Genomic DNA, 12,805 nt, shown 5'->3' on the forward strand with positions numbered 1-12,805 from the left:
CCAGAAAGGGATTCTTTTTCTTTAACAAACACAAGCATGACCCAAATTGCAATGAAATAAATATTCTAAAATTACTGAGTTATATCCCTGGATAGTTGAATCCCCTTATATAAAATCAGCTGATAAGAGTTAGCATTCTCATGTCTAAGTATTTACCTAAACAATGTATTTAATAGAAAAAGATAAAACCATAAAAAAGTGCTTTTCTTGGTCAAGATTATTCCAAAGCATACGCAATGGGCATACACAATTATGAGGGATATTTAATGAGTCTGAGTTAGAGATATTTAATGAGCGTTCCATTAAATCACTTTCATTTCCGATCAAGAGCCGACATGGATATGCATTTATGTCCATATAGCTAGAAAGGTGAACAAACTGTCTTCTGCTTCTATAGAAGACAATAGTTGTCCTGCTATCCCCCAGCACACACACCAGTCACCATACCTTCTGCTGTCTGACTCTGGATTTTTTAGGGGATTTTATTCTAGGAGGCATTTGGTGGCATATTGTCCTCTCTGGTTTTGAAAGTTTTTTCTTTCTTCTTTTTTTTTTTTTTTTTTTTTGAAAGTTTTTTTCTTGAAGCATTATTTCTTCAAGAACGAGTCATTGTCATCTACGTAGCTGAGAGAATGGTTAGGGAACAGAAAATGCTAAGAAGCCAGAACTTGGTCTCTTCTGATTTAGCTCTGACCCTACCCTAACTAGCTGAGCAAGTCCTAGCCCACGGGGAAGTGCCTTCTCTTAAGAGGAGTTCAATAAATGATTTTGCATCCTCTTTGGGCATCACATTATTTATCTGTAAACAGAAGAGGTTGGATAAGATGATCTCGAAGGACCTTTCCAGCTCTAAATTCTGTGATTATATTCTAAATGTTAGGACAACATGGCACTTACTGGCATCACCATTAATGAAATTACCCATCATTTATCTTATACAGAGAAAGCACATACCAAGAGCAACAGACCAGCCAAGCCTGGAAATGAGAGTGTGTGGATTTTTATCATGCCTACAGCTCTCCAGTGATGCTTGTGATAAATGTGTGTGTCTTCTAAAAAAAAAAAAAATCCCAGCTGCCCTGCGGTGACCTGATCTGCCTTTTTTGTTTTGGACTTGGATACAGCAAATATGTTCCACTTCAATGTAGTGCCGTGTATGCTTGAGATCTGGAATGCAGCTAAAAATGAAAGTTTGTACTTAGTACCTGTTGGTAAGAGATTATTTTTACCAAGGAAAGGTCCTTAGATCTCCTTATTTCTTGTTCACCTCTTCACTTAGACCTTGCCCCATACTTCACAGAGAAGGTTCACAGGAGGTTACCAGGTGGAATCTCGCTCAGATTTTATTTCCTCCATTCCAGAGATACCCAAAGAGTTTCGATCTTTATCTTTCTTCATATCATAGAGGACGAGGTGTCCTGCCAAGACTAAGCCTCTACAAATCCAATGCTAGACCTCATTTCCTGTTCACAAAGCTAGGATCTTGATCCAACTCCTCTGCTTCCTTCTCCTCCTTAAAAATCTACATCCAATTTTTAGTGACCCTCCCAACCTCCTTCTCAAGATTCAACCCAATAATCCTCCTTCCGCTAAAGACCAAAATGGAACAGAATGATTTCTTGAGTCATGTCTCACCTCGCATGACTAAACCATTAAGGTTGTTTTTGTTTTACCCTGTTTTGTGTAACCTTAACCTCAGTCTTTCTGTGCCTCACTCACAATTAGATCATAGAAATTGAGAGATTTCTTTCTTGTTTGGCCTTTCCTGTAAATCTCATTTCCAGATTTGCTCCAAATTAGGGTAAAGGTTAAGTGGAGTGGGAAAACAAGAGGAAGGGAGGTGACATTACGCGCTGTGGAGGCAGTCCACTCAGACTTTTTTCTCTGATGGGATGCCCTCCTTGATCGATCATGTCGCCTTGCTGTCCCATTTCCTTCATTCAGGAGCATGTGCTCCTTCCGGTGGCCCCTGAGATCCTGCAGGAGCAGCGCCCTCTCCAGCAGGTGGCACATTCAGTGCATCTCCATCAGGGCATTAGCTCTCCAGAGCAGCTTTCACCACTCACCCTTTCCCCTGCTGTCAGCGGAAGAACTTCCTGTGACCATCTGCTACCGAATTAGTCAAAGTTTATCAACTTGTCCACAGGATTTCTCTCCCAAAGCTGCACAGTTGGTCCTATTGTTCATTGTATGTCTGGTTTTCTCATTTCTTAGGGAAGTTTTATTCTTTTGTATTTTACTCTCTTAATTTGAACATGGATCCCAGATTCTACCACAAAAACTCTTCAATATTTTCCTTTCCTATTTTAGAGATGTACAACTAGTCTAGAGACCAGGGAACAAAGAGAATTATAGAAGAGAGACTCTAGAAGAGCCAAGGTACATGTAACCAGAACTTGGGTCAGTTTGTCTCTGGTTTGCTTTTGTGACATGGACAGGTTACAGCCCTTCCCTGCCTCAGTTTCCTTATCTATAAAATGTGAATAAAAGCATTGTTCTAGATCTTTTTTTTTTTAAAAGATTTTATTTATTTATTCATAGAGACAGAGAGAGAGGCAGAGACACAGGCAGAGGGAGAAGCAGGCACCATGCAGAGAGCCTGACGTGGGACTCGATCCAGGGTCTCCAGGATCACACCCTGGGCTGCAGGCGGCGCTAAACCGCTGCGCCACTGGGGCTGCCCGCATTGTTCTAGATCTTGAGTTCTGTGAGAAGCACTAGAGATAATTTATGGAAAAAATCTCCAGGAAGGTAGCTTGTCATATTATTATACTAGTATTTCTGTTAAGTTTATTAGCAGCAGTAGCAGCATCATAACCCTCCTAAAACTGCACCTGCCTCGTAGTGAGAACTTTCTACCCCAGTGTGAAAACAGGTATAAGGCATTCCCTAACCTGTCAGTATTTTGAGCATTCTTTCCTCAAGGCTGCCCACTGGGGAGAGGCACTCTGGTCCACTCAAGTCTTTTGTTGGCAGAGCTGCCAACTGGAGAATGTGATGCTCCTGGCTGAACATGACTAGTTCCTAGAAGTGATTTAGACTAAAGTCCAAACTGCCTATCCACATGTTGAGCTTCATGCACTTTGTAACGCGTGGTTTCTTAAAGATTCTGGATAAAAGTACTCATCAGTCAGACCTCCTTGCAAAAAGCTCAACAGTCTCTTTTGTCGTGCTTTTTCTGCCAGAAGACATCATAGCAAAGTGATCCTTCACTGCATACCCCTGTGTTCTGTTGCACACTAGCAGACTAGCAACTTTTTGGTTGTGTTAGAGAAAATTACATGAGATTTTTTTTTCAGCACTGTTCAACAGAGCTGGCGGTAATATCTAGGAGACACATTACCACTGTCAAATATGCAACATTTGAGCATAATGTCTCTGTGCCTCAAAATGCTAAGCCCTGTTTCAAGTGATATGACCACTTCCTTTTGTTTCCAAACCCCCTTCCCTGAGCCAACATGATCTCTGCCAGCAAAAATGGCAGAATTGGACTAGATTAGCATGCTTGCCAAAGATTTAGGTAAAAGATATTATATAAATGTCTAAATTATTGCAGCTTGGGACTCTGAGATTTCTAAAACATACTTTCACACAGTTCATTATTGTTGGTATTTGTGACTATTTGATAAGCTCCAGAACCTTTTTCTGCCATAGAAAATAAATCATTCTTAATGGCTGGATTTTTTTTTTCTTTCTTTCTTTTTTTTTTTTTAACTTGAACTTCTCCTGAAACAGCCATCCATCATCACCATACTTTTCTCTGTTTAATAATGTTTTTCTTTGCTCTGCCCTAGGATGGTCGTCTACGGATGAATGACCAGCTGATTGCTGTTAATGGGGAATCTCTTTTGGGAAAGTCCAACCATGAAGCTATGGAGACACTGAGGCGATCAATGTCCATGGAAGGAAACATTCGAGGGATGATCCAATTGGTGATTCTGCGGAGACCAGAGAGACCACTGGAGGTGATGCATGTCTTTAGTTCCTTCAGCAAATTGCCCAAATGACCACCTAAATTGTGCAAAGTTCTATCACTCAATATCCTACTGATTCTGAAACTGGAAAAATACACCCCAGAAGGATTCTGCTGGATTTATGTGGCCAACACGTGGTTGTATATCATAGGTATAACTAAAAGGTATAAAAACATGCATGTAAAGTAAGTAATTTATCAAATGTAACAGGTCCATATTTTCTAGGTTTTTTTTCCCCCAGAAATTTCTAGAGCTTTGGACTTTACTCCTATAATAAACTATTAAACATCTTTATATACTTTTTGATTGATGTGCTTATATGTCCATACTTTAGAAAATTCTTAACCAGATATATACAGTGCTTAATGTGAAGATTGTTAATAATGCAGTATATTTTCCCCCACAGTGTGCACATGGACACTATAGATCTGGGACTTCACTAATTTAAACCATGATCTGTTAAACAAGCTGCCTACTTCATGTTATTAAATAAATGTTTTTAATTAAATAGTATTTTTGCAGCATCTTATCATGATTTTTATGCATTTTTTAACATAAGAGATATTTATACATACACATGGAGTGTAAGCATAAAATGTTCTTGAATGCTGATATCCCTGAACATTTCACTTACATATGATTATATTTATATTACATGATTATATTATTAAATCATATAAGTATATTAATATATTTATAATAAATAGAAAATATTCTTAAAACATTATTTTCCCTTTATATGAAAAGTAATTATTTTTTAAAAGATTTTATTTATTTATTCCTGAGAGATGCAGAGAGAGGCAGAGACATAGGCAGAAGGAGAAGCAGGCTCCCCACGGGGAGCCTGGTGCGGAACTTGATCGCAGAACTGTGGGATCACGACCCGAGCCAAAGGCAGAGGCTCAATTGCTGAGCCACCCAGGCGTCCTAAATTATTAAATGCTCCTGAAGATTTTTAAGAAAATATAAGAAGAAAACAGTTGATCATAGTTTAGAATAAAGAAAAAGATTAGCAAATTGCACAAATAGTCTCTAAGGACAAGTAATGTCTGTGTAATGCAGTAATGAGCAGAGTTAACAGAGAATACTGTTAACACACTAAAATAAAATATTAGTTTTAATAAGTTAAACTTAAAAATAAAAAAGAGAGGATTTTTCAAATTAAACAATAGTAGAAGGTAGTTGGAGCTCCTAGTAGTTAAAAGCATAGGCTCTAAAGGTTTGGATTATTTGAGTTAAAAATCCCAGATTGTCCATTTTTTGTCTATGTGAAGACATACACAGTTGAGCACTCAGTACTTGCATATGACAGATACTGTTGTCTATTTTATTCCTTAATGTATCCTCATTTCCCAGCACACAGTAGACACTTAATAAATATTGTCGAATGAATGAATAAAAGATGCATCTGAGACCTACTTTATCTGAGAGGGTCAGCTGAAGTAGTAAACTTATAAACTATATCTCACTTTGTTATATTATCAGCTATTGGAAGAGAGTAACTGTACCTTTTTACTCTTCTGTACATAACCTTGTAAATGTTAAATAAATGTAAATTGGCCAATTACTGGAGACTATATATAATGAGCCAACTCGTTTTCAACATTTGTGTCTGCTTAAGTGACAGAGAGGCTTCCATGAATATTTAATGGATTTTACTTATGTACATAGTTATAAAACCCTGATCTATTGCTTCCATCCATGATGGAATTGGCTCCTTTCTGGTTTTTAATTTGATTCTTAACTCTAGAGGCTTGGGATTCATGGTACCCAGTTGTCAGAGTTGGGTGTGAAGGATGGCCCGTGGGCTCCTAAGCCAACCCATTCTATGCATCTGTTTACTATGTTTCCCTTAGGATTTCTTGGAACAAAGATATTTCAACTAAGAGAAAAGTCTAGAAGGCATTGCTGTAGAGTACCATACTTGTGCAAATAGCAAAAGTTAAAAAAGAAAGAAAGAAAAAATGAACACAATTGTTAGTTGTTCTGTTCACCCCCTCTCCCCTTCCTTAATTTCATGTCTTTTCCTAAAACAGATGCATGCCTGGTGGGTAAGCATTCTGTACTTGGGCTCATCTAGTTGAACATTTTATCATTTACATTCTTCTTTGTTGCACGTATTTCCACTCTCCCACTCTGAGGTGGGTTGACAATTATTCCATCAGAAGCAAGTGCTAAACTTTTGGTTTGTTGCCTATCCTCGGAAGTGTCTTATTAATGTAGTTCACCAGGAAATTAATTGGGAATTAAGAAATGGGACAAAAAGCAATTTTGATGAGGACATTTAAACAAGGTTCCTTTTTAGTTTCCCTAATATTTACATGCTTTCCATGGGGAATGGGCAGGCACTGGTGCTCTCAGCTATCGGGAATCTCTGTGGTACCCACGAAGATTAAAAAGCATTTTTTTTTCTTATAAAGACAGCAGCCTCTAATGTACAACTAATCTTTATTAAATTGGAAAAAAACCACTTCTGCAGCTATTTGATCTCCCAGTTCTATGCTTTACTGTGTCAAAGCATATGTTGTGCATTCATGCTTTTGGTGGCTCCTCCTGTGGAGCAGCAATCACCCTCAGGTACAATAAAAAAGCATCATAACTGAGAAAAAGGTCTCAGCACTGCTTATACATTCAGGCAAATCAATTAGTTAGATTTGGCAAGAATACCAAAATGGTTACTTGAACATTATATTGATATAAAAAAAATTGAAGAAGCTACTTAAGAAAAGTCAAAATATATAGTTGTTGGAGTATTTTCCCACATTACCCAGATGTACAAGATACGTAAACAGTTTTGATGAGGACCTCGTGAAGAATACATAATGAGTCCCTGATTGAATCAAAATCATTTTAAACAGAAACATGTTTTTCAAAGGATGAGCTTGAGGTTCAATTGTAATTCTATTTGAGCCTAGAGACTTAGTATTAAAAAATGGGTTATGACCTGTTTTTATCCCCCCTTCTCCAAAACATTTCCCTCCCCCACTACAAGTTCATCTTGGTAGAAGCGGAATATGTTTAAAAATCCATTATATTTTTTATTGGCTGGGACACTAATGGAGGGCTGCACGACAGCTCTATTTTATAAGCTGGATACTTTAATTAGGCTGGTTACTGATCAGTTGTTGGGATATCGATTGTGTCATTTATCAAAGGGCTGGAAAAGCAGAAAAAAATTTTTTTTTTCCTTTGGTTCTTGTTGTTCTTGTGAAAGCACAAGGCTATGTGAAGTAAGTCTTAACTCTCCTGCCTGCCGGGGCTCCAACTTCAATTTAGAGTAGTTTGCTGAGTTTGGTTTGACTAGCAGTACAGAGGCAGAGGGGAGCACTTAGTGTGGGAAGAGTGTTATAAGCCTCGACAAGAAGCTAACAGACCTTTGGCAGCTGAAAACATTTTAGTTATTTAGTATGCATAAATTGAATGTTTTAAATATTTTGTTTATCAGGATACTGAGTTTTTGTAACTGAGCAGAAAGTATAATAAAATTGTTCTGGCCAAATGCTTTGCTCAGAAGGAAAGAGCTTTGGGGATCAGATCTGTGTTTCTGTTAGTGGCCTGTTCCTCTCACAAATGGTCAAGGACACAACCATGAGATGGCTTCCACACTTTTTCCTTGAAATCTGTTAGAAATACAATCCAAGCAAGAGCAGAACCCAGTTCTCTGTGTCTCAATCCTCTTGAACACATAGCTGGAGCTCTCCATAACTGGCCCTTCTCTGCTACCTCTTCCCACCTGTGTAACATGTTTTGTGGGCATGTTGCTCTGGTTGCAGCCATTTTGAGGACACTGTAAATTTGCAGGCTGTCAACATCAAAATAGGGGGAAAATATCAAAAAGTGATAAAAAGCTCAGGAGAACCACTGCCTGGCATTGTCACAGAGTTTGTCTTAGCTTCTGGCCAAAAGACCTAGTATCTGCAGTGGGATACACTCATGGCAACCTGCTTAGGTTCTGACTTGTCCTAGAGCATATGCACTTAGTCACTGAGGGAGAGAGAGAGCAACCAGCTGGTTGGCAGAAAAACACCCTTGGCATGAACCGTATTCTTGTGTTGACACTGCCACAAGCTGTATTCCCAGATGGAAGAAAATTTGAAAGAAGCCAGTTGTAAGTGGGGGGAAAGAATAATAAAGTTAATCCTCTCTTATGTTGGCTATGAGTACTCCCAATCCTTAGCACCACATTGTCAGTATTTTTGTATTTCATATTCACAGATATTTTAACTGATAAGGCCATTTTGATTTTTCAGTTGAGAGTGTATATGCAGTAGACTTCTGGAAGAGCTTGCATTGATCATTCTCCTATTTCGCTCTCATTGACCAAGTTCATACATATTAAAAAAGCAAATGTAATTTTTCTTTTCAACCCTTAGGAGCCTACAGAGTGTGGGACATTTTCTAAGCCATGCTTTGAGAATTGTCAAACCACAATAGCCACCTCCAGGAGAAATGATCATAGCTCATTGCATCCATTTGGTGCTTACAGTTCACAAGACAAACAGAAAGGTAAGAGTCTATCCATTTCCATCTATTGCAAATAGCATGAGAAAACACAAGACTATCTCTTTATTTAAAAAAAAAATAGAGAACAGAGAAGTTAATTAGACTAAGTGCAGACTTTGTTACTCTGAGTCATGAACACGGAGAGATGATGGGTGGAAGAGCTGACTCAGAAGTTGTGAAGCAGATTCCTGGCATTGCCTCAGGTTTAAGTAACAGTTTCTATGCTTGCTGCCCCAAACATGGAGGATTATGTGTAAAACAAACCATGCCTAGAGAAACTAAAGCGAACTGTTATTTTTTTAACAATATTTTAATTATAGGAGTTATCAAATGTAAATAACTATTAAACTTAAAAAATGTATGGACTAGTATTAAACCATAAGATAGTCATAATATGATTCCCAGATTTATGCTTGATTCTAGGAAGAATGGGGTAAATAACATTAACCGAGACCATAATGTAACATTTGGAATGTTCTTGTTACTCCCTCACTACATTATCTTTCTCTTATTATTCTGTACTAGTAGAGCTCAAGATGTAAAACATTTGGCCTTTCCTTTGTTTTTAAAAAATCATACTTTTGGTCACCAAGAAAAAAAATTTTTTTTATTTCTTTGCATATCCTTTTTTTTAAAAAATAGCTTTAAGTTTTTTGTATTGCAAAGGCAATGCATATTCATTACAGAAAATTTAGGGAAAAGCAATAAAAAGAAAATTTAATATTACTCATACTTCTATCAAAGATACTAATCGATAACATTTTTACATCTGTATTTCAAATCTTTCCTTCATACAAATATGCATATGTAAAATGAAATGAAAATGAAATATATGTAATGTTTAGGAAATTGCTCTTTTAATTAATAATACATTATGATCATCTCACTATGTCGCTGAATATTTTACAGCATTACATTCGGTGGTTGCATAGTAATCTATTCAATACAGGTACTCTTGATGTAATTGATCCCTTATTTACATTTAAGATGTTACCAAAATTTAACTATGTGGGGACAAATTCTAAACTCTTAGAACTCCATCAGAATAGGATTGTATATCTCAGATTCTTCTAGAATTAAGCTGTTTCATCAGAATGGAACATTGTTTTTTTTTTTTCCTCTGACTTCCTCCATTTTAGTAAAAGTAGCAGCAACAGCTGTGACCATTTATTTATTAAGTGTTTACTGACTGTTGGATTCTGTGTTAGGCAATTTACATGCACACTGGAAGTGGGTAATGCTATTATCCTCATTTTACAGATGAAGAAATAGAGAGTAAATAATTAACCCGAGACCACATACTTGATCCATGCAGAGCCTGGATCCAGCCTCTGTCTCTCTGATTCAAGTTCATTCCCTAAATCACAGCACAGACCTTGCCTTACATTAGTCCCTTGAAACTTTGAAGTCCTTTCACCTGATACCAAGGATGTCCATTAATAGCTCACTTGACTTTGTATCAGATAAAGAAACACTCTCTTTTCTCATCTTCTTTAAGAAATTAAAATTTGTCTTGACAAAGCGAGATCTCTTTCTGAGATCTTAAATCACAGTAGCAGGAGAATCTGGGGAAGGAACAGCAAGTTTTCCACAGACCAACACACCCTTCACTCTGCCATGCCCATATAATGATCAAGAACATTGCCATGTGTATTAAAATATCTAAGCTTTATATGATTTGATTGGTGTTTAATTCTCAAGCAACATGTGATACAGTGACAATCCAAGTTCAGGGTTTTATTTCTAATGATACCAGTGACATCCAAAGAAGTATTGGGCTCATTATCTCCTATCTTGTTTCTTTTTTTTTTTTTTTTTTTTTTTTTTTGGAGATTTTACTTTTTAAATAATCTCTACACCCAACATGGGACAAGGACTTACAACCCCGAGATCAAGAGTCACATGCTCCACTAACTAAGCCAGCCAGGTGCCCCTCATTTTTAATAACTATAAAATATTGATGCTGGAGTGATAATTATACAGAGTATTTTTAAAGGACATCGAGATACTCGAGGAAATGGGACAGTATTTCTAGAAGGGACAGCAAAGACCAAAATAATGAAACTATAGAAGTAGTAAAAGTGTAAGGATACACGTGTAAAAAAATAAATAAATAATAGAGTCCAGTTGGCGAAGCACATTCTAAAAATAAAATGTCAGAATACTTTGAAACTTCAATAGAACGTTTTGAGTTTGTATTTCCACTGAACAGTTAGGTCCTTTGGGTACATGTGGCCGCAGACAACTACTGGGAGTCTCTCTCTGTTCTCTTCCTCTTGAGATGTACATCCAGGTAGAACAACTTTTTGCACCAGTGAAAAACTATGCAGGTCAGCTACCTACAAGGTTCCTGCTTTACTTCCTCCCACCCCCCATGTCAATTTTCCAAAGTGACAAAAAAAAAAAAATCCAGTTCTTTCAAGAAGGGACTGAACATTTTTTTTTCCTTAGGAGGAAAAATCTATGCTATTTCCTTGTAGATCTGTTATACAATACTGAGTTAAAGAATTAGGCCTATTAAGGCAAACTCATTAAATTTTAATCATTAAGAGCCCTGTAGATGAAATTTTCTTACTTTTATATAAGCCTATTGACTTAGAGATAAAAATATATATAATAGAATTTGTAAACATGATGCTGTACAAGCATATCATGATGATCACCTCTTTGTAATATTAAAAACATTTAAAATTTTGAGAAGCACTGAGAGTTTCTGAGTTTCTGATGCCTGTGAGGTAGCAAGAGGCCACCTAGACTCATGAAACCTGAGTTTTGACTTAACACTACCAAGTTTTTTAAGGAGCCCCTTCAGAAAAGCAGGATTGAGTTGATAAAATGTAATGTCTAGTGAGGAAAGGAACTGTTACAGCCAAAACATTAACTTCTTTTTTTCTTCCCTTTTTCCTTTCCTTTGTATATTTAAAAACCCAATGTTGATATGCTGGGTTCCATCTATTTTTGTAATAATAGTACATACCACCCACAGTTCCTTGGTTATTATATATATATATATATATATATATATATATATATATTCCTGTCAAGCTGTTACATGGAAAAGACATTTTTAGAACTAATGTTTGTAGAAATTGTAACACCAGAAAATTCACATTTGTGTTGGAGAATTGCTAGCAATGCTTGCAGTAGAATGAGTGTGGTGCTCCAAGATGGTAATGAGGACAGGGGCTGTGTCCCAAGGTTTTACTTATAAAATCCTATCAAGCATTTAAATGGTAATGAAGAACAGGAAATACCAACACTGTATTTTCGAAGAATTTTGCTGGCAGATCTTATCCCTAGACAAGTAATAGTTAAGTAATAAGGACCATTTGCCTCCAGTCTGTTATTCTCTTTTCATTGCTCTTGTCTCCCCTTTTGTACTCTACTCCTGCCTCCCCTCCCCTTTTAACTCAACTGCACCCCAGCCCCATGTGTGAGTCCCTCATTGCCCTAAGTCTGCCCAGGATCACTACTCAGTGAGGGCTCCTGTAGGACTTCCATCCCCATCTCAAATCAAGCCCTTTGGTTCTGTGTCCTGCCTCACTGGATCCATGTTCCCTGGGGTCCTTTGAGCAGACACATAATGTATAATTATTCCTAATGTGCCTTCTCTGGGGAGCCAGCATGTGTCCACCCCTCTGTAGCACATAAGGCACTACCTCTGGAGCGGTGATCAGAAATTGAATTATTCTTTTCAATTTGCCTGATGTTTATTGGGTACCTTCCTTGTGCAGAATTCACTATCAGGGATTCAAAGAATACAGTGCTGTTATAGCCCTCAAGAATTGGCTTAAAATTTTTTTAATTAAATAATCTAAAGCAGGGGTCATCAAACTTTATCTCTAAAGGGCCAGATAGTAAATGTGCTATGCTTTGCAGTCCAAGGAATCTCTGTTTCAGCTCTTCAGCCCTGCCACTATAGTGAAAAGGCAGCCATAGACAGTATGTAAATAAATGAGCATAACTGTTCAATGAAACTTTATTTACAAAATCAGACGGGGGGATTTTTTTAGACCAGGGCTCACTGAGCCCTGGTCTAAAATCACAATCTCTTCTACTCTCCTGATCTGGCCCTAGCAGGTCAGAGTCCATAAAACAACTAACAACAATAAAAAAAAAAAAAAATGATGATGATTAAAATAAGAGTCATTGGGTCAAGAATGAAGTAGTTACTTGAGGATGCACTGTCAACATTCACAGGCATATATATAGGATGACCATCAAGACTTAACCCTGTATGTGTGATGAAATCCAGAAAAATAATTTTTGGCAGAAGAGAATTCCGTATATTTACACTGACGTAGGGTTAATAGAGGTATTTAGGCCAA

The 12,805-nt window shown here is 37.3% G+C and overlaps 1 protein-coding gene across 7 annotated transcripts in view; it reads left to right on the forward strand.

The window, feature by feature from the left end:
• Positions 1-12,805, forward strand: part of PARD3B (par-3 family cell polarity regulator beta) — a 981,548-nt gene that overhangs the window by 578,341 nt on the left and 390,402 nt on the right. For all 7 annotated transcript variants that reach the window (XM_049106749.1, XM_049106751.1, XM_049106755.1 and 4 more), the window contains 2 exons: positions 3,795-3,965; positions 8,348-8,480. In XM_049106749.1, the coding sequence (XP_048962706.1) occupies positions 3,795-3,965; positions 8,348-8,480 (304 nt within the window). The remainder of the gene's footprint in view (positions 1-3,794; positions 3,966-8,347; positions 8,481-12,805) is intronic.

Source organism: Canis lupus, chromosome 37 (assembly GCF_003254725.2).
Source record: "Canis lupus dingo isolate Sandy chromosome 37, ASM325472v2, whole genome shotgun sequence".
NCBI classification, from domain to species: Eukaryota; Metazoa; Chordata; class Mammalia; order Carnivora; family Canidae; genus Canis; species Canis lupus.